This window comes from Anopheles merus, chromosome 2R (genome assembly GCF_017562075.2).
Source record: "Anopheles merus strain MAF chromosome 2R, AmerM5.1, whole genome shotgun sequence".
Taxonomy (NCBI): Eukaryota; Metazoa; Arthropoda; class Insecta; order Diptera; family Culicidae; genus Anopheles; species Anopheles merus.
In genome coordinates, this window is record NC_054082.1 from 40,613,884 (window position 1) to 40,635,231 (window position 21,348).

The following is a 21,348-nucleotide window of genomic DNA, read 5'->3' on the forward strand; positions in this document are numbered from 1 at the left end:
GGAATGCAGGTCACTTTTCTTAGGACGACGCTCCCGCCCGTTCGTCATAGATGTATGCAAATGCAGGGTGCAATATGCATATCGCTAATTGGTCGAATCTAATTACTAGACGCTGCTGCTACTTGTCGGTGTGTGTGTGTGTGTGTGTGTGTGTGTGTGTGTGTGTGTGTGTGTGTGTGTGTGTGTGTGTGTGTGTGTGTGTGTGTGTGTGTGTGTGTGTGTGTGTGTGTGTGTGTGTGCCCGTTTGCCGAGCAACGAGTCTTGTAAATCGTGAGAGGAACCACTTAAAGTTCCACAGTTCCGGATGGTAGCCTAGAAAGCATAAAAGTGAAACTATTTTCGGTCCAGCTTCCGTGCGTTTGGCTTAGAACGGTGTAGATGCAAGTTTGCCCTACGTTTGGAGGGTGACGAGAAGGGAATGTTTTAAGCGTGGCCTAGATTATGGTTGGTTTGTGTAGATAAGCATCTATTCCATGGCGCGGTGCCTTTAAGTCGATTCACAGCGAAGCCGCTCAAGATAGAGCATTATTATTTGTCTCAATTATGTCACATCGATTGCCACTTCCTAGAATATATTTTTATTCTAATGATGCATATGAAATCTAGATGTATGTTTTTTCTGTGTCAACGAAAAAAATATTGTTAATTCATATAGATAGTAAGCAGAGGTGAATAAGTCCTCATTGCTATTAAGATATATTTATTTGCTTGTAGACAATTCAATTTATTGCAAGATTACATAACAAAAAATAAAAGTAAATTTATTTAAGTAAACTAGAAATTATAAAAAATAGAATCTGCAAGTTTGTGTTTTGTAGCTTTTTGAAAGACTCGGAATTTTCTAAATAAAATTCAAATAGTTACTCATTTTAAAGAAAATCCTTAGCGGAACGACCGAAAAAGAATGGAAAGGAACCATTTGAACAAGCTTTAATTGAATCAACACCCTCAAACAAGAGGTTTCGTTTTGGTTTCATTATCTCAAGTAGTATATAAGTATAAGCATATCCTTTGGACTTAGAAACACAAAAGAATGCTCTATTGAGGTGTGAGCTATCTGAAGTGTTGATTGCCGTGTTTACACAAGAGCCTTACGAGATGGTGACCGGTCAAGGAAATATTTTGTAGGAAAGCGGCTATTAACGTATATTTTCTAGCTGTATTATACCTTTTTGATAAGTGTTTTCTGAACCGGAAAAAGGATCCTGTTTCATTATCATTTGAGATGTATTTTTTTAAGTTTAGTGAGTATACTTGAATCTCTTTGCAATTAGGTTTATATTTGTTCATCTTAAACTCCTTAAGAGGGAAGATATCATATAGTCTTTTCAATTTTCAAAGTTATGCAGCGCCAAAACATGATTAATTTTACTCCAACTTAAAACTTGAGGGTTTATTGTAGTATATCTATTCTCATTCACTGCTTTATTTATCACGGAACATTGCGCTACGTTTACCAAATCTGATCGGGTAAATAGCAGTAACTCAACCACGAGCTATTTCTGAGCTGGAGTCTGGTCAATTCTAGGGCCTCGCTGCCCGTTTGCTCCGTTTCCAAGCGAAGAAGCGAACAACTTTCTATTATACAGGGGCTTCATGCAGTTCATTATCGTATCGGTTTCGCTAATGAATTGTTCTAGCGTAGATTTACTACTTCTCCACAGAAACTTTTCATCGGCCAGACTGTGTTTTGCAAATGCCGGTCTAGGGCTTTCTCCTGTCCGTAAGAGAGCAGCTGAGAGCAAACAGTCTCACACATAAATAAAATGTTGCTAGGGATTCCGCCAAACAAGAGATACGATAGACGACAAATATGATTTGACCCAGCTTACCTATAAAAATGTCATCAAGTTAAAAACGAGAGCACGGCGCATATCGTACAACCATGATCTAACCTCCAAGACAGTAACGTTTACTGTTTTGCCGCTTGCCGGCACAGTCCAATCGGGCGGGAACAAAACGCCAATCTACAGTAATCACGACAGGTTTTACATACCAGCGGACCCCACCGATCTATTTTGCGCAAGTTTGTCAGACGAAGCCACACAAATTGGACGGTGGCAATCGCTTTTTAAAAACTCGCTACCAAACAGCTATCGCGGCCAGCGTTTGCATGGTGTGCGCTGATACGGAGCTTCGTTTTTGTCTCAACCGATTCCAATTCGATTGCGTGACTTCAAATATTTATTGTGAGCCGCACACAAACTTCTAACGAATTGGGCTGTGCTTTGGCATGCCGCGGGGTTAGGATTGAGAACGTTTTCAGCAAAGCAAAACTTAGACGCTGTCTACTCTGCCCCGCGTCTATTATTAACTGCTTTTCCGTTTACCGATGGCTTGCAAGAGACAGAAAAAACTCATTGGCAAAAATTAAGTTTTACTAAGTTTTTGTACAAGATAATCGGAAAGAGGAAGAGTTAGTTTTTATGGAACGTTCAGGACTAACTCAGCCTCGAAAACCTCTAGCCAGAAAAGGATGTTTCGCGAACCATCTGAACGGGTGTTTTGTTCATTACGATGTGCAATTCCATTTCGTTCCTTATTTTAACAATTTGCACGCAATTTGTTTTACTGACTTGGAACATTTGTTTGCATTACCAGAAAACAGTAAGGAACACGAGAAATCGTTTAATCAACTAGAAATGAAATCTTGTTGATATCACATGCCGTCTGAAGTGTTCGGATAATAATATTTTATATTCGTAAAGTTTGATATTTTGCTAATGTCGATAATAATAGCAGATAGTTTTAATAGTTATTCAATAAGCTGTCATAAGAAATTTTGAGTGAATATCCTACACACATTCATAGTACCGTATGGTAACAGATCGTATCATATCCGTACAATTTGATTTATAGTAGTTTGATTGGGCAATTGTGAGGCAAAGCACGTGCCTTAATTCATTCACCCCATTTTATAATCCATTAAGCACGATTCGATACGCAAGCAATATTTCTCCCTCCCGTGGTAGTAAAACGTGAAAATTTAAGAAATTTATTAACCGCATTCTTCAGTAAGCTGCATTCCATAAACTTTGATTGCTGCTAAAGTTCATTACTCTTGAACTCTCTTTACAAAGTAAATATAACAACTCCCTTGCTTAGCATCTGTAAGCACACATTCGCACACAAGCAAGGCTGGTCCCTAGCTACAGCTATAACCCCAACGACAATTAATGCGCGTGGAGCGCCTGCTCCCGCGATCCAACTTTTGCCCTTCGGGCGCTTGGTGCAGCTGTGTCTATTCTATTCGCACACATCAGCTAGATGCTGGAACAAATGCACCAAGTTATATGTTGATATCATCACCCCACTGTATCCCACCGCATATTATTTACATTAAATGACACGATCTTGCAGATCTAGCCAAACAGATCACACAGGCAGCGGCGCTGGTACCAAAGCCGGCCGGGATAGGCGGTGTTGCTTGCGAGCGAAGGAATATTATTTTTAGTGCTTACTGTGCCACTCTGGAATGTCGCTTCGCTTGCGCTGGGCCGGGGGACGCGGGTTCATCCAGTTCAGCCCGCCAAAATGCAGGCATTCATCGCTGACTGGGCGAGAGCGGTAGTTCGCGCGGGACAGATTTTCTCCTTCACGGGAGAGGTTTGCTCGGGACCGTGTGCGTCTGACGGGGTCTGATTGATATGGCGCGTTCCAGAAACCCTCCGCAACACACCAGCCGGCGGCCAGAGTGTGAGTGGTTATCATAGACGTTCGTTCTAACACCTCGCGATTGGAAATTGATTGGTTCAATTGGGTTCGATTTGGCGCATTGCTCGCACTTCGACATCACTTCGGTTCGGAAAGCAATCTAGCATTAACGTCGGCGCCTGCTTACGCACTCGACGGCTCCCGCACTATTCCCTGATCGGGTCAGTGCGTGACCCAACCAACCCATAAAACCGTGCACCAACCGTGGCTCGAGACAAGACAGTGGTAGCCTTTCTTCGAGGAATTGATTGCAAAAAGCAAAACGAATTGACATGAGCGCGAATTGGTGTTAAGCGTTTTTTAAAAACAGTACTTAAACCGCTATCACTTCCCATGCAGGGCACCAACCGTTCGTAGCGAACATTGCACAGGCCCGGCGTTTGATTGTTCTCATGTTGCGTGATAATTTATGATGGTGCAAATTTGCTACGACATCTCCCGGGCCGCACTCTCTGCGGCCACCTCACTCTCGACTTTCCGGGGCGTAAATATGTCTTGCCTCAAAAAACCGTTGATACTAAACTCCGCCTGGGGTCAGAGTGCGCCCGTAGTTTGATCAATTCCGTCACAGCGTCGTGTGCAATCGTGACTTCTGATTTTTTCCTCCCCATTTTCACCCTTCATTAGAAGCCCTATGCGCTTAAAGGACAGCGCCGCACATACACTGCCAGCAGAAGTTGCGTTTCCCGCCATGGTCAGGGTGCTGCGGTTTCAGTTCATTTGTTCAACTGATAAACGAACTGCGCTCCGAGTTGGGTGGAAATTTTGAACCACCTCTAAGGCCAAGAATGGTCCCCTGCTCCCTTCTCAAGGGACGTTGTATGCGTGCGAGTGAGATAGTTGATGTCAACCGTTTTTTCGCGAAGCGAATTGTCTCCACAACCGGGGCCGCGGAAGGATGTTTTATTAAATCGATAATTACATTAAAACTCTTCCACGTGGCCGCTTGAAGCTCGTGTGGCTGGGCAAAGACAAGCAAAAGGTGGATGAAAAATATTAACTAAACTAAATACCGATGCCAAGCGTGTTTGCTATTGGATCTGGGGAGGAATGGGGAGAGGCAATACGGGTGAGAGTTTCGAAAATTAGACCGCCGAACTTTCGGAATGACCTTCTTTGTGTACGGTGTGTGTCTCTTTCTTCGGTCCCAATGGAATGGTCCGCCGATTGGTTGGTCTTAGGGTCGCTCGTGACATACCGTTTGAAAGGGTTTGATTTTTATGACTTACTCAATCGACTGTGCCACCGGTCGGGGCATTCAGTAAGCGCTGTAATGCATAGAAAACGAAGTAATGTTTGTCTCTTCAAGCCTTGTTAACGAAGCGTACTCGGAAAGTTAGGGCTAGCTTGTTGATCTATTTCTTAGTTTGATACTGTATCACGTATTATTACAGGCTTCAGATGGTCTTAGTTGATAATTAATTAAAGTTTCAATTTAAAAAAATAAATTATTTGCTCATATTATGTCAAGGAATAAATAAAAAATATGTGATTAGGTCACGATTGATTGACATATTTATTAACTGCCAACGAAAATGACTAAAATAATCGTGACATTGATGGAGTTTATTTAAGTCATGCAATTTGATGAACAGTTTTAACAATCGATAGCTAGTATGTTTAAGACATACCTGATCGTTCGAATAATTCTCTACCGTACAAGATTCCAACCAAGGAGAGCAGGCGTTCTTAGCTGGAGCTAATGAAGGAAAAAAAAGTAAACAGTAGTAATAAAATAAATTCCCATTAGGAATAAATATCACAAAAGCTTAATTTATGACAGAGTCATAAATTACACAACACAAATTGAAACTGCGGCTTCGAGTGATTTGCATTCAGCTGCATCTGCGAGCCCTGATGCACTACACACATGATTAATGCCGCGCTCATCTAGCGCTAGCGGCACTGTGTTGTTTTATTGTTTCTGTTTATACAGGGCGGGCATGTGAGAGCGTTTTTTTTGCTCATAGTCGCATCAGTGTTTTCGATTTCAATCAGGCACGAGAAGGAATGCGAAAAACGCATCAGCTAAAGCGCCAGTACAGTGGGTGGTTCAAGGTTTTCCCGGATAAAAAAAATAGCTAGGATTGGATCACTTAACATTCTTGTTGCGAGAATCGTGATTGTATGTGCACATCTTCGCGTCATCTTTAGGGATGGAAATTTCTTCTTTTTTTCGATGGAAAAAGTGCACCATTTCGCACAAAAAGGCCATTTCTACTAAAAAGATACACATTGTGACATGGGGTTTTCCATCGGCTGGCTGCAAGAAGATCAACATAAATCAACGAATCAACGGTGATGACGCGATCGAACTTCTTGCCATGCATTGCGATGAGTTCCTGGCGATAGGATGCTGTCGGTTGCTGCAGATGTTTGATGGGGCTCTCCCATCGATAGCGTTCAGGTACTGGCACTATGTGACTGTGCTGTTATTTTACCAGCACAAACACAACATACCATTACCACCAAGCGTGCATAATTGGGTGCGCCTGTCGATAGGCCAAAACTTTACCGCTAATAGCTCATTGCACATTTGCTACTGAAACAAAACAAAAACTCAACAACAACACCACGGGCACACTCTACGGGCAATCAAAACCAATACCGCCAAAGGGTTCATTTCCGTTCGGTTCACGCTCGAAAAGGTTTGCCGGCCTGGAGATGAGTAACCCGCACTTCCTTCGCTCGGGTGTGCTCTCGCGAGCGCTACGCTCACAAGGCAGCAGCAGAGCGCGATAGTAACCGAGTCGGCCAGTCGTACGCCCGCTAGTACGTTAGTCGGTGCCGGAAAACGAACCAGTGCGGACGCATCTTGAGCTGCTCAGGACGTCCTTCCGCGGTGTTCCATTGTACAAACGCTGGCGTATGTGTGTGTGTGTGTGCGTTTCTGTGTAGGGGGTGGGAATGATCGTGTGCCCAGTGACACTCTCTGCTGGCGCTTTTTAGTTTAGTTTAGAGTTTTCGGTGAATATCCGCTGATCCGGTAGGAATAGATGTGTGTTGCAATTTTCAATGCCGTGTTGTTCGCCGTGTCTGCTGTTGATCGTGTGTAGCTCTAGGGGTTGCTGGTGCCGGTGGACTTGAGTCATGCTCTAGCTGTTGGGTGTGTTCGATCGCGGGTGTGTTTTGCTGACACTTCATTTGTCAGGCGCGTATTTTATGGCGCTGAACTGGTGCCAACTGTCCTCACGCTCGCGGGGAGGAAGAAGTTGCGAGGTTTATCTTGGAGGACAATTCAGGTTTAATTTACATTTTCATCTGCATAAAGCTAACGCGTCCGGTCTAATGGCATGCGGATCGCTTTCGTTCTCAGAATCCGTTGGCGTGCGAAGAAGCACATTTTCACATACCGTAATGATCGTGTTGCGCTTACACCGACGGTTTCAGTTATGACTGTGTGATCGTTTTGGGATAGGGCTGGTCATATGGGCAGTGAGAAATGAAACAATCCTACAGGAACATTTCACTCTATGTTAAAAATGTGATACAAACTCCACAAAGCCAATCTCCTGATCTGTTTTTGCGATGCTTCATTGAAAGAGATGAGATACTTTAAATTGTTCAATTTAGTAGGTTTTTAAAGGCGACATACATTCACATTCAACCGACCGTACATGTTACCTTCCTCCTATATATTTTAAAACACAATAATTCCATTCGGCCCCGGTGACTATTATTAGGCATATATTTCATGCTTCACAAATGTAAGACGTTTCACTGGTGTTCTAGTGTGCGATCTAATCTAATGTGCTTTTACTCAGAACCGTTATCATAATTTTAACTCATGAGTGTCGAAAAGCCAACCTGTGTTATGACGGCTAAGTGAAGAATGGACATGGAACGGATCACTCTTAAGTGACCTTTACCGCCGATGATAATGCTGTACGGTTCGTGCGATTGTGAAATTGTACATCGAAAGTGGAACTAAAGCTCGTGTGTATAATTATGAACCAAATTCAAGGTTATTTTTGTCGTCAGAATGAATTGCTGATTGACGAGTGCAGCGCAGGATAGATTATCGCCGAGCGGTATGCTACAGCCCAGATTTTAAAATAATCAATTCTTCAAAAATGTTTGCTTCAAGTACTAAGTTGAGTCACAAAATAATAAAACTTGTGTGTTCATGTGTGTGTGTGTACTTAGTTTTGTGCGCCTATTTTGGATGATGATACAACTTTGCCTTCGGTTGTGATCATTCACCACCGAGAGTGCACTGGACGACGGTACGACGATGCAGTTGGTGCGTTCACGCCATTATCGTTCAGCAACTGTTTACACTTTGCTCATCCACCTTAGCCATTGGCTGCGTCGTCGGCATTATCGTGCAGTGTCATCATATTCGTTCATTAGCCGAGCAAGGTGTTGATGGTTTCCTGGCGTGACAAAAATCTGCCGTGGTGCTGTTTTTTTTTACTATTATTTTAATGTTCTATCCTTTAACTCCGTCCCAAAGGGACAAAAAAAAAACCCCAAACGCAAAGGTGAATAATGGCTTAGTCAAACAGTTGGGAAATTCTCATCCGTTCTAACGGCAACGGCCAGAGGCTGTTTATATGCAGGATTTTTTCTTCTAACGGTGCATAAAAGTTAAATTTTATCATCGTTGCACTCGAAAAGCTTTTCCAGATAGCAGTCCTTTACATTACTCTGACACTTTCTTGTGTTTACCTAAATCTTGCACTAAACGAGCATCATACGGCCAAACAAGGGGGGGGGTTTCCAAGGGCAGAGTTTTTCTTGTTTTTCATGCTTCATCCAAAGCTGCATCTTGCGACTTAGCCGCCTTTGAGCTACCACGAAAAATTGGATAAAAAATTATTAAATTCTCTGTCAATTTGTTTGCGCGGCGCTGATTTAGCCGCTGTGTGTGTGTGAGAGGAACAGAAGCGACGGGAATGTTATGGGCTAGGTTATTTTTTCTTGCGAGGAGACGGAACGTTCTTCGCTAGAAATGTAACATCAACATAAGCCAAAAAAAAAAAACATAACAGAAAATGCCAACACTGAAAGCTTTTACTCACGGCTTGCCTGTCTAGGTGAAAGAAGCGGGAGAAAGAAATTTGATTTTTTCCACCTTCTTCCCATTCGCGTCACACTAATGGTTCCTCTTGTTTTGGCAGTAATACACTGTCTGTAACGCAAACGATCGCAACATATGTGTGCGTGCATAGCGCGTATGATGTGCTTCTAATGTGACTGTGTTGGTGGTTTTTTTAAAGGGCAAAACATGGTTTAACATGCCTATTTTGCTAGAACATTTATATCTCAAAGGTGATAAATCTTGCTGCCTCTTAGCAAGACTTGTAATAAATGTATGGCCTCCCTTGTTGTAACTCATGCCCACACAGAATGTAAATCACTTCAACAAATCGAAACCAATTTGTCGCTAAGAACATAATTTACAAAAAATTGATTACTGCACCGGAATGGGGACAAATGGGGGGGTAATGTGGTTAGTTCAATGCTCATGCATGCAATAACTAGACATCTCAGGCACACAACCTGCGTATTGGAGCAGTGAAGACTCGCAGCATAGTCTCTGCTGTCCTCGCCCATTGTCCGATAACCTACAGGGCGCGGACATGGTCGTAAAAATGGGGAATTTTTAAACCAACATGTGGTGCCTCGATAAGAACACACGAAACCTCTGATCGCTGTATGGTAGTGAACGCAAAAAAAATAATAATGGTTTACTGTGAAGAAGCAAATGAAAATGAAATACGCTGCAATCGGCTCGCAGCAAAAATCTCAATGAACGAGAGACCTCGGGACGATCCTTGATTGTACCGCCACACTATCAGCATCTTCAAGTATCACCACTGGCAGGGCGCGGATTTGGACTTTGTTGTGGTTAGAATTGTTATATTTATTTTAACGCCACCACATACGCGATGATCATGGCCGCATCCTTTCCCAGCCGGCGGCTCCATATGCCGTCCGTGCTCCATTAAAATCAATACAACACCGGCGGGCCAAGCCATTGATGTGTGCTAACATGATGTATGTGCTTTGCATTGGCCCCGAGACCCGTCTGATAGTGAGCAGTTTGCCCTATCCTTCCGGCCGGCAGGGTCAGCTGTAGGGTTATTGTTATTACTTTTTGCTGTTCAAACTAGCCATAAATACATTACAAACGAAGATGAACACAAACATGAAATTTGGCGGCCTTTAACGTAGATCGATTTAAATGCATATATTTACGTCATTGTCATCTCTACCGACAGAAAATAATTCCAATGTTGGCTTCAACTGTCTGGAACTTTCCACCATCAGGTCGACCATGTCCTTCTGTAGATTACTGTTAATTGAAATTGTCTATTAGAATAATGCATCATGTCCATGCTATCATCGTCATGAATTTCATAAAGAACGTCAATTAATTTGCATATGTATAAAAAAATCTGACCCAGAAGTGGTTCGCGTGGTAAAAGAGGAATGATGTCACCTTGCATCAATCCCGATGGATGGGCTTACAACAAAGTTTGTTCGAAATGCATTTTACGAATTAATTTACCGATCAATTTCCTTTTCAAATTGATGGAAGTGCGCTTGTTTCGGAAGTAGATGTACTATTGTGTCGACGTTGTGTACGAAGAAATGTCATATGAGTTAATTATTTTACGTGAACATTATTTTTAATAATTATTTCATAAAGTATTTCTACACCACTTCTTTTTATATCTAACTGCTGTGTTTTTGGATTACAAAAAATGTCTTTGTATTCATTTTTAAGACGCAAATGATTATCTAATGTTACTGTATTCAACACAGGAAAGGCAGGAATAAGATCTGCTTCAAAAAATATTCATCAGCTTTACTCTCTACCCTACACAGACAATTCCCATCTTTTCTAAATGAGACATAGCATCCCTACCCTCCTTGAACAAAAAGGATACGTTGAAAGCAAATAAAAGGAGCCACACCGCCGGAAGAACCCCCAAAATAGCGCGTAAAGTGTGGCGCACATCCGTGCGATGCGTCTCGGTGCAGGATCCTAGGGCAGGAAGTAATGACATTAAAAAGTTAATGGCCGTGCGGACATTAATTGACTTGAAGGCGCCGTAACAGTGGTTGCGCGTAGGAAGAAAGACAGCGCGCTTCTGCGTTGGTTTAAAAATCGGGAGCGGGAAACTTTAAAACCCTAACCAGAGTCAGGGGCGGGATGAGTTTGCATGGCAAATAGACCAAACATTACAAGACGCACGGTGATTCGCTTCACTGTTTTGCTAGCGTTTGCTGCAAAGTCTTCCGGCCCCCCGGGTCCTGGGTGCAAGAAGGCGGACGTCTGTTATTTTGCATCGATCAATCGGTCAAGTACTCGAGAGTTTGAGATCGGGCGCCATGGTAAAGTGTTTTGTTTGCTCCACCAGGCACGTACATAGGGGCAATGCATCCCGCGGCCCACTTGCTTGCAATGGACTGGCACCACCAGCGCACACAGTCTGTTCTCTGTGTGCTCCGACCTCCGATGCCGCGCTTGGCGACATCGGTCATGCCGCTGAGATCATAGCCACGTCGCCTGCGGTGGTCCCAGGCAGTCAATGGCCGGAAAAGTGCAACCACAGTGGACTGTTCGGAAGCGATCGCACTGGATACTGCAATAAGGGCGCTCCCGATCGTGGCCGAGGGACCGCCCAGATGACCAGTGCCGACACATCAGCACGGTTTTGTGCGATCATAAATTACTCAATTAAGAAGCAATACAAACTTTAGAAATACGTTTCAATTTGCCACACTTGGCCGCTTTGCATAAAAGACTGGGAGAACTAGGAAGCTAGGCCCTCGCAGTCCATCACAGCCCGTGCTTTAACAGGTTCGAAGGGGTTCGGTTTGTTACTTTGAAGAATGAATAGCGCACGTTTGTTGGCTTGCTTGACGGACGTAGCCAAAGCTACGTTGATAAATTAATACAGATTATCTAGAAGCGCATGCATTGCTGCTTCTCCCTCCGTTCAGGCATCCATTGCTTCCGGGAAGGCCACACCGCTGACAGCAAACAACGAGTTGACGAGTTGACGGATGTCCGCTCACCCGTAGGATGTTTGGCTGTTGGTTAATTCTTGCCGCTAGCCTCTATGCTTTCCCGAGGGGTTTTCTTTGGCAAAGGATGATGATTGGTCTGCGTTGGCGAGGCAGGATTAGGGCGAGTCTTAACGAATCCCTTTAATTTTCTTGGCTAACCCACATCCCTACCCGCCGTACTTCACTTTCGATCCATTTGGCTCCTTGCTGGACGCATCATGTCATGTCATAACGCAACAACAAGAACAGCACAGTAAGCTAGTGGGCAGCATCCGGCAACAAGCGCGTGAGAGAGGGAGCGTTAGTGCGCTTAAAAATTGTGTAAATAATGAAAACTATTAATATTAATTGACCGGCGACCTCCAGCAGCACTGGGCACAGCCGACATCGCACCGAAGGGACAAGGCAGCCGAAGGGCAAACTATTAGCGATCCGGTTGAGCTAAAAACCATTACCTCATCGTTGCTGCCGTGTTGTTCTTGGCATAGTCAAATCAGCCCAACCCTAACCGGCCCCGGACGAACTGACCTATTGCTCATCGTATGGATACGTTTATTTTAGGAGCGTTTAAAATCTTGTAACTTTCCCAAACATGTACCGGAACGAGTGAGTGAGTGCACGGAGTGAAGAAAACTGGCGTGTGTGGTGTGAGTGTACCGTTCTCGTCTTGGGTGGGTAGATAGGGAGGAAAAGGCCGAGTAGTAGTGATTGTTGCTGGTCAGCTTAAAGCCGAGTGGTGTTGGTTTGCTGTTGATCCTGCTGCGGCGGGAGATTAGCAACAACGCCGCCTCCTGGTGAAACGGTGTGTTGGTGTGTGTTGATGTGTGTTTCGAGCGTTACATCGACATAATATCGCAATCTGTACGTGAATCGTCAAAACAGCCAGTAGAAATTAAGAGACAACTCTCGGGATAATCTCGGGGACGAGAGGTGCGTTACGGTGGATGTAAAATGTTTTCTGCCAACTCGCGAGCTGCCTTATGGCTGGCAGTTCTTCTCGTAGTTAGCATAGAACGCGCTAGTGGACAAGGTAAGAATATTTATTGAACACCATGGAAAATGATCACACACATAATTTTAATAATATCGAAACATAAAATTTAAAAAATTATCCACTTTAAATGAAATAAAACGAACAAATAACTTAATTCAATGGCCTCTAATGAATTGGGACAGAAATACTGTATGCTTGGCTTTAAAATATAATCACCATTTTTTGCCTAGAGAAAGAAGCGAAAAATGTGTCAAAAAATACTTTAAAAATAATCAAAATTACTTTTATCTTTTCCTACTTTTATACAAAATAAAAAATGTTGTGCAATTATCAAAAATAAAACAGTAATCTAGTCTAACTTAAATTAGGCAAACAAAATATACTACATCGCACAACTAGGCTCAATCTACTAAAAATACCAAGAAATTCAAGTGTGACTGAGTGATGCACTTGCTCGTGTAATACCAAACTAGAATCAATTTTCTTTCGGAACTTTATGGGTTAAAAAAAATCACTGATAGCTAGTGCATTAAAAAAGGGCATGGCGAATTCAACATTTATGCGCAATAGCGATGTCAAAGAAAAGGTTTATATACAAAATAAGAATAGTTTTCAGGCGCACCTTACTGCACCTATGAGTACAATGGTTGCACTTCGCCACGCTTTGTATACACATAACCAGCCCTTTACTCTAGTATCCGGATAACGCCAGTATCCGTAAACAGTGTTGTGAGACGGCAAACATGTTTGTTATGACGAATGCGTTTTTTCCTCCAAACTAATTATGCATGTTCTTTTGAAAGACAAAACATTTATTGTGTAATTGAACTGAAAGCAACGTTTAAAATGTCTGACATAAAAAAAATTAATAAAATCAGACATAAGAGGTAGTAGAAGAAACAAATTTGATCTTCGCACATTTGTATAAATCGTTAATGATCTTCACAGTGTTTTAAATTTGACTTGTCCGTACAAAAAATGTTTTCCTGTACAATATTTTCCTATCATATATATCCTACGTCTGTTGTTTTGCTGAGAAAGAAGAAAATGAAAAGGTGCCGACACAGACACAGTTCTATCAAATGAACCGCTTAGTTAAACCAGAAACTATGCAGTGTTCGCTGTTACTGCCCATGACGGAAATACATTCTGCGGAGCACACCCGGTAGCTTTGTCAGAGCTATTTTAGGGACTCCATCCACCTCCATTCGATTGTGTTTGCACACGTGCACATTCTTTCCGGAGCGCCAACAACCTGCCAACATCTGCCAGCTGGTTGTGTTCAATTTTTATTGCACTAATCTCAACACCTTCTCTGCAAACGCAGCGTGACATCACTGGGCGGCAGCCCAAACGCGCATCGACGAAACGGTGCACTGGTGCAGTTCCCTTCAATTGCATCCTATTTTTGGATGCAGTATGCCCGTGTAACTCTCGCCCCAGAGCGAAGTCTCGGTAAAAGGCTCAACCTGCCGTGTGCACTCAGCGTACACGCAGAATGAATAATTCAATGCAATTCTATCGCCGGGCTGGTTGTCGGAACATGAGCCAACAATCAATCAATGTTCCTCAAACCACAGCACAGTTTTTGGTCGTGATTGTTTTGTTTAAATGATTTGTTCTGCCGTTCAAGATAATTGCAAATGTAAACAAAACTAGCATTAAGCCATTAATTATGACAGCGTTGGTTGCGTGCCTGACTGACTCTGCACAACAATGCAACAGGAGATAGTGGAAAAAACATACCGATCCCAGCTAGTGGCACTCATTGGTGTGCCGCACCTGGTGTTTGCTCTCGGTGGATCAAAAGAAACCCTCTTTTCCGATGAAACACAGTCACTCCACGATTAAACAGATTCGCGTCACACTGAGACGGGCACAAAAAAGCCCCCCTAAACGCCGTATTCAATTAAAAATGTGCCACGTTTTTATTAAATCTCTTTCCTTTTCCTCACCCAGTGCCACACCAGCAAAGTTGCACGGGGGAAAAAATTGGCAATTTTTTTGCCATTTGGTATAGGCGAACAGCTCACGGGAATTCTATTCCCCTCGGTGACGCACACAACGCGCCTCACAAGCGAATCTCGCACGTGCACAATACCGCGGCGTGGTCCAGTTCCGCGCCACACACAGCAGCCAGTTTCACGCACACGTTGCACTCGACGCACGGCACTAGCTGTCAAAATATCTCGACACTGCAGAGCACGGGCACAACACACAATTGTTTTTCTTGCCTGTACACACCGGATTAACTCCTGGCAATGCCTGGTGTCCCCCTGACACTGTATTGCATTTACGAGCGTTCCGAAACGACACTTTCGTTACATGGATTTTGGACTTCCCGATCGATTTGTTTTCCGCCCCGCGGATTTGTCCCGTTGGTTGTGAATTTGTGATCGTCGTTGTTTTTTTTTTTCGTGTGTCATTTTACATGCTCTAAGAACTTGAAGAAGGAAAGGGATGTTTCATACGTGCGGTGTCGCGCGGTGTGTTCGGCCAATTTGATGACCTAACGATACCGATTCAACGCGCCATTTGTCGCATTTCATTAAAATCGTGTATGACCGGGAGCGAGAGAGAGAGAGAGAGAGAGAGAGAGAGAGAGAGAGAGAGAGAGAGAGAGAGAGAGATTTGTTGTTCTAGTGTTGTAACATATTTTTTCTTCTGTATTCTTTTTTCCTTGTTCGTTTACTCGTTCAACCCAATCTCATCACTGACGGCGCCAACATGAATACAGAGCATAACGTTCGATTAGGGTACAGAGTGAATGGAAAAAAAGAAGGAATGGAGACACACAGACACATTTATGGACACAGCGCGAACATTTGAATTCCACCGCGAATGCATGGACCAATGCTTCGGTCCTAGCATTTTGGAGCTAATTGACATTTTTCTATTTCAGTTTCGGCGGTCTTTGAAACCCGAAACGGGAGAGCAGCAGCAACAATCGGTGCGGTAGGATGCACTTTCCCCTTGTCACATCCCATACGAGGATGCGCCCCCTACAGTCGCTAGAGCTCGTGAGTGTGAGCGCAGCCGTGAAGGGAGAACAACCTCCTCTCACACAAATGATTAACTTTCGCGCGCGCCATCCAACGACACAGTCATCAACGTCTTCATCACCGCTATTTGGATCCGATGGTATTTTTCGTTGTTTCCATCCATCGGGTGGTCGGGTGGAACGTGGAAAAATATTTATTTTCACACGGACTTGTTGGCATCGGTGGGTGGGAGAAGCATTCTTTCCTTCATACATGCGCAGCGCTACTACACACCCGCGGCATTCTGGAGATTTTCGACTCAACCCACTATTCGGTACCGTTCTGTTGACCGAGGGGAGCGAGTGCCGGAGTAGTAGCATGGGTTGATGGGATTGCTTTTTGCTTTTTGCCGTGTGGTTCGGGGAGCAGGAGGATAAAATGTGCAGCGTGATCTAATTTCGAACTTCTCATCGCTCAAAGGAAACTTCAGCTGCAGTGGGATGGAAGTGAACCGCCGGGGCACATGCCGATGACAGGTGTGGACGTAGGAAAAGATTGGAAAAAGTTGAAACGTGAGGACCCATTGAGGTCCTGGAGATGGAAAATATCAGCATCATTTCTGCGGTTGGAAAGTTGGTCAAAACCGCTAATGGATTCCGTATTGACACCCACAAAACTTACCGACCCATCAACGGCTTACGCCGGACATTGGTGATGCAGTTGGGTTAATAATTCTTCATTAGTATAGATCTGATGGCGCTATCTGTCGGTGTGATGCAAGACGAAATGGCAGGAATTGAGAGTTGATTTCCTAAATAAATGATGGATTGGTTTTAATTTACGTTTTAATAAGTTCCAGAATCACACTTGCATAGAAGTTTTTCGCAAGAAATTTTTTGCCTTTGAGCTGTTGAATATCTAATTCAACCCTCTTTCAAATGGAATATTTGTCTCTCTTAAGCAAGAGTTAATGTGACAAAAGCTACATTTATTTTTAACACAATGTTTGCGTCATTTTTTCGTCACACAAATCCCCTAATGAGCATTTATCTTCCATTTCGCTGTGCCTACGAACAGAAAAGAGGAAAAAGGTAGCTTTGTTTTGATTTCTCAACTCACTTTCCCTCTTGGTTTTGTTTAAATCTTCTGTCTTCGGGTATGTTTCATTTGCCTTTCTCTAGAACAAATGGAAGGGTTGCGCTGAATAATGATTATAAACAAATCTTAACTAATTGAGTCTAAATAATGTATCAAATTACTAAGAATTTGCTTCCGTCCCTCTTGCGACTGCCAGAAAACGGATGTTCTTCCAGAAGAAATGAGTTAATTTGTAGTTAAATGATTGGTGTATTTCCAGCAACATCCCATCAGCGTCTAAAATGATGTGGATAGTCCATCAAAAAATAAACATATTATGTTTAATTGACCTTCTTCAATTCATGCAAATAATTAAGCAACACAATATTGTGTTCCTAGCTTACCCATCCATGATTTACTAGAAATAATTCCCGAAATGTTTAAAGCAATATCTACGGACAACTTGGTGTGAATCAATTTTCCAACAAAAAGACTCTTCTCACGTTTAGCGATCCTGCTCAGGATGACAAAATGTGTGAGTGAAAGAGAATTAACACACCAGACAGAACCATCGGGGGACAGAAAAGGAAAAAAACGAGATAAACGACTCAACAGGGAGTGGATGATGGTGATGATGAAGGTGATACAAATGATGCTCACCACCCTTCGGCAGCTGGGGGAAATAATGGACAACCTGTCTTACTGACACTGTTACCCTGCCCGGTGTACTGCAGAGCCCAGCATGCTTTCGGCTTTAGTTCTCAATTCTGTTTCTGTTGCGCGGAGGGTGCAACCGAAGGCGACGATCGGTGGACTAAACTCGGTCACGTATTTAATAGAAAATGCAGTTCTATGTCCCATTATGCTTCAGACTCAGTTGAACTGGCAAAAGAAATCTGTAGATTGGGTATGTTGAGTCTGTGTGGTGTCCCGCCATCCACCGGGAGAAGTATTGTGAAGATGTTCCGTACATCTAACAACAATGATCTAATATTTATTCTACGGCTCCACTCAACGGAACGCATCTGCAGCGACGAGACAAGTGTGCTGGGTACATTCATTTGTTATCCATGCTGCTAAGAAAGGTAAAAAACAACAATATACAACTTTATCTAATTACTTTCCCTCTCTATACAAGTGGGAGTCTATTTTGTATATAAGTGGGAGTCTAGTTTGATCCAATTGGACTAAACGATCATTGGAACGTTTCGTTTATTTTGGCAACACATTACCTGAGTTTGGGCCGAATCATATTTTGTTGCATGTATTACAAACAAAAGCCCCTTGCTTTGATTACGATTGCTTTAAATCCCATTTTGTCTCTCTGTTTCCTACCAACTCATTAAAATAAACCGCACCGACAAGGACTCACCGGTGTCTAGACCGGGAAAGCGGTCACCATTACGAGACGGAATAGTAAACATGCCGTCGTGTCGATTTCCCCTTTATCCCTTTATCCTGGCAACATCATCGTAGGCGAATTATTCCTACCAAAAAAATCTAATATTTTCCCGAGACCGAGTAAGGCCTACCGAGCAGACGCTCATAATCCTTCCCAATCGTCCCGTTGAGTTGTGGCAGCTTTAGCTTTGCCTATTGAAGACACACTCCACCCGCGGCCACCGGATGCACATAATCGTGGCTCGATTAATGGATGGTCGATTTACTAATGTGGAATACTGCCGAATCGACAGCCGAGGACCGTCAAACGAATCTCCTTTATGATTTGCATTTAGCCCGTCCATAAACAAATGTATTTGATACTCTCTAAAATTGTTTACAGTCACGTTATCGAGCGTTGCCATCGTTTCCATCCTCGCGACCGTTTTGTGTGATAGCGGTCCCGATCCATGTCGTGTTTGCTCGTACCGTACTGACATCGATACTACCGCTGCTCATTACTATCCTTGATGCTCGATGGACGCACGCAAATCATGGAAAGGAAACCTTACGTTAGGACATTAAATATTGCCCGATTTTTCTCTCTCTCTCTCTCTCTCTCTCTCTCTCTCTATTTCTCCATTCTTTCGCTTATTTTGCTTGATACTACTGGGAACGGCATGAAAATGAGACCCTCACTTATGCTAACCTTTAACCTCAAAAATGATCCACCATTGGGGAGTAATGTGAAGCGGTAATGTGATTTATAAATGTAGACATTTAAGCTGCCGCCGTGAAAGCACTTAACGAATAAAGGAGCTCTTTTTTGTTGCTTCCCCTCATCCAGAAACTACTAGCTAAGGTTTTTTGTCCCTTCTATGAAATGTTTGTGCGCGTCGCTCGTTAGAGCTGCAGTCGAATGGTGGGATGAATTTAGACGACAAATATTCATAAATCTGTGCCTACGGAGAAACGAGCGTTTCTACTATTTCACTTACAGACCAATTGATTGAGCGGGTATTCCGATCGCGTTGTAAAATGATTAGAATTAAATAGGAATAAATTGCTCGATGTTTTCGGATTTGACAGAACATACTTTTGATTTTAACTGGCCAAATATAGTTGCATATTAAAATACGATTGTAAACTTTGTCTAGTGTTGTAAATAGTATTGTTAATACTGATATAAATTAACTGTCAGTTAACAACAACATTCAAACAATTTATCTTAATTTTTTTCAAAAAAATTCCTTGGAGTTTTGTTTAATTCAAACACTTTAAATGTAGAAAAAACCGTTCGTCCAACAACTTAACTGTCCAACCTTGTGCTATCTTCTTCAACGGCGAATCATTCTCTGCCTACGCGTAGTAGAAGGTGGATGCACTCCATCGGACAGATATGCAAATGTCAGCAAAGTTTGATGCTCTGTCCCTCTCTCTATCTGTCTCCTCTCTCTTTCTTTCTCTTACTCTTATTCAACCAACAATTCACTCACAACACACACACACACACACACACACACACACACACACACACACACACACACACACACACACACACAGTTGCTCGACAAGAAACTAGATGAAAGCATGGTCGAGCAAATGCGATAATTATTCCATGTTATAACGTGCACTTTCGTCACCATCAGAAGGAATCTGCTTTTTCAACGGTTTTTTTTTTGTATATACTTCGCACCTTCCCTTCATCCCTCAAAGCCACACACGACTTTTGCCGAGGGTACACATTTAGCACGAGGACGTGAGCCACCCATGCGCTTCAAAGTGCGTCCAGGAATGTTTGCCTTTAGCGATAGCATAAATCGATGCTGTCGCACCGTCACGGTGAAAGATGATGAGTCGGAAAAAATCAAAGTGACGCATTTAAGTCTCCACACCGAGGTTAAGTAAAGGCTACGCAAAGCTACTCTCGAGACGATTCCCGAGAGCGCGAGTTTGTTTGCACTTGAGGCGATGAATAACAATCAGCCTGATTCTAATCGAACCCTATCGAAAGCATCAAACGGTTCCGCGTGGCTAGGGTAAGCGATATTTTAAGTCAATCAATCAAGACAAGAAATGAGCACCGTAAGAAAAGTGTGCTTGACCGTTGAGAACTGTTTGAAATGATGATATTAATATTCTGCCTAACGTGCGTCATGATACTGATAGAAGAAAGCTGAAATGAATGCAGTTATGTTTGTGTGCAGTCACAGAAACATAAACATATACAGTTTTTATCAGAAATCTTGCATTTTTAATTAAAGAATGTTTATTTTATCTAAAACAACGCGTCGTGCATAACAATCGAATAGAAAAATAGGATTTTCATAACAAAAACAATCCTCATGGCTCAGTTTTTTTTTTATTTCTCGTAAGGACGGCCTGGTTGGCCGTATCATTTCTCACGGCTCAGTTAACTTAATAAGAAACAGCAATTGATGAGTCGTGTTGATGACACAATGCATTCGTTGCAATACGGTACCGAAACAAATTAGCTCCATGTGTGGTTCGACAACAATGGATCCAAGTTTCTTTTTCAATATCCTGTTTAATTTCCTCACTGCTAATGGATATGGTTTCTGCTTATGCTCTATTTGATTCACATTAGTGGTAAACATTTCTCTTACATCAGTGGTCAACTACTTTTATCCATTCTGTTTTCCATTTCTCTGACACAATGATGCAGTACTCTCACATTATTATTATGCATTACACAGTACTATAACACATCTCACGAGCGTAACATAAATCTCCGTGTGGAGAGTGGAACCCTCTCTAATTGATCAAAAGTTTAAAGCGTAACGCCAATTTGTTCGTCAACACAAACAATATCACATTACTCCCGAGCATGTTTGTAAACTGCCATTACATTTCAGCATGGCTCTACCAACCGGCTGGCAAGCAGGATCCCGTGTAACACAGGAGATGAACATTAGCAGCCAGCAACAAAGGCGTACAATACCACAAAAAAAAACCCTAAACTAACATCCCGCGTGTTGGCGAATCTATTCTGTTTTTTTTTTTTGTGTCGTTGTTTATGGTTTGATTGAATTACATCGTCTGTAGTGTTGCTCTTTCGTCTGTATTTATCTAATTCTTACGGCACGGCACGACGAATTGCCGGTTTGAAGTGGAACTGGAGAGCACCTTCCAAACATTCTGAGTGCACCCGAGCTC

The 21,348-nt window shown here is 42.8% G+C and overlaps 1 protein-coding gene across 26 annotated transcripts in view; it reads left to right on the plus strand.

The window, feature by feature from the left end:
* The window catches only part of LOC121588473 (basement membrane-specific heparan sulfate proteoglycan core protein), a 96,574-nt gene that overhangs the window by 39,453 nt on the left and 35,773 nt on the right, over nt 1-21,348 (plus strand). Inside the window, exons 1-2 of one of the 26 annotated variants that reach the window (XM_041906470.1) lie at nt 6,476-6,580; nt 12,301-12,769. The exons of 19 other annotated variants lie outside the window; for them this stretch is intronic. In XM_041906470.1, coding sequence (XP_041762404.1) covers nt 12,691-12,769 — 79 coding nt within the window. In that variant the 5' untranslated portion in view covers nt 6,476-6,580; nt 12,301-12,690. Of the gene's footprint in view, nt 1-6,475; nt 6,713-12,300; nt 12,770-21,348 lie in introns of those variants that run through there. 6 more of the 26 variants (XM_041906471.1, XM_041906469.1, XM_041906472.1 and 3 more) reach the window with 6 other exon arrangements.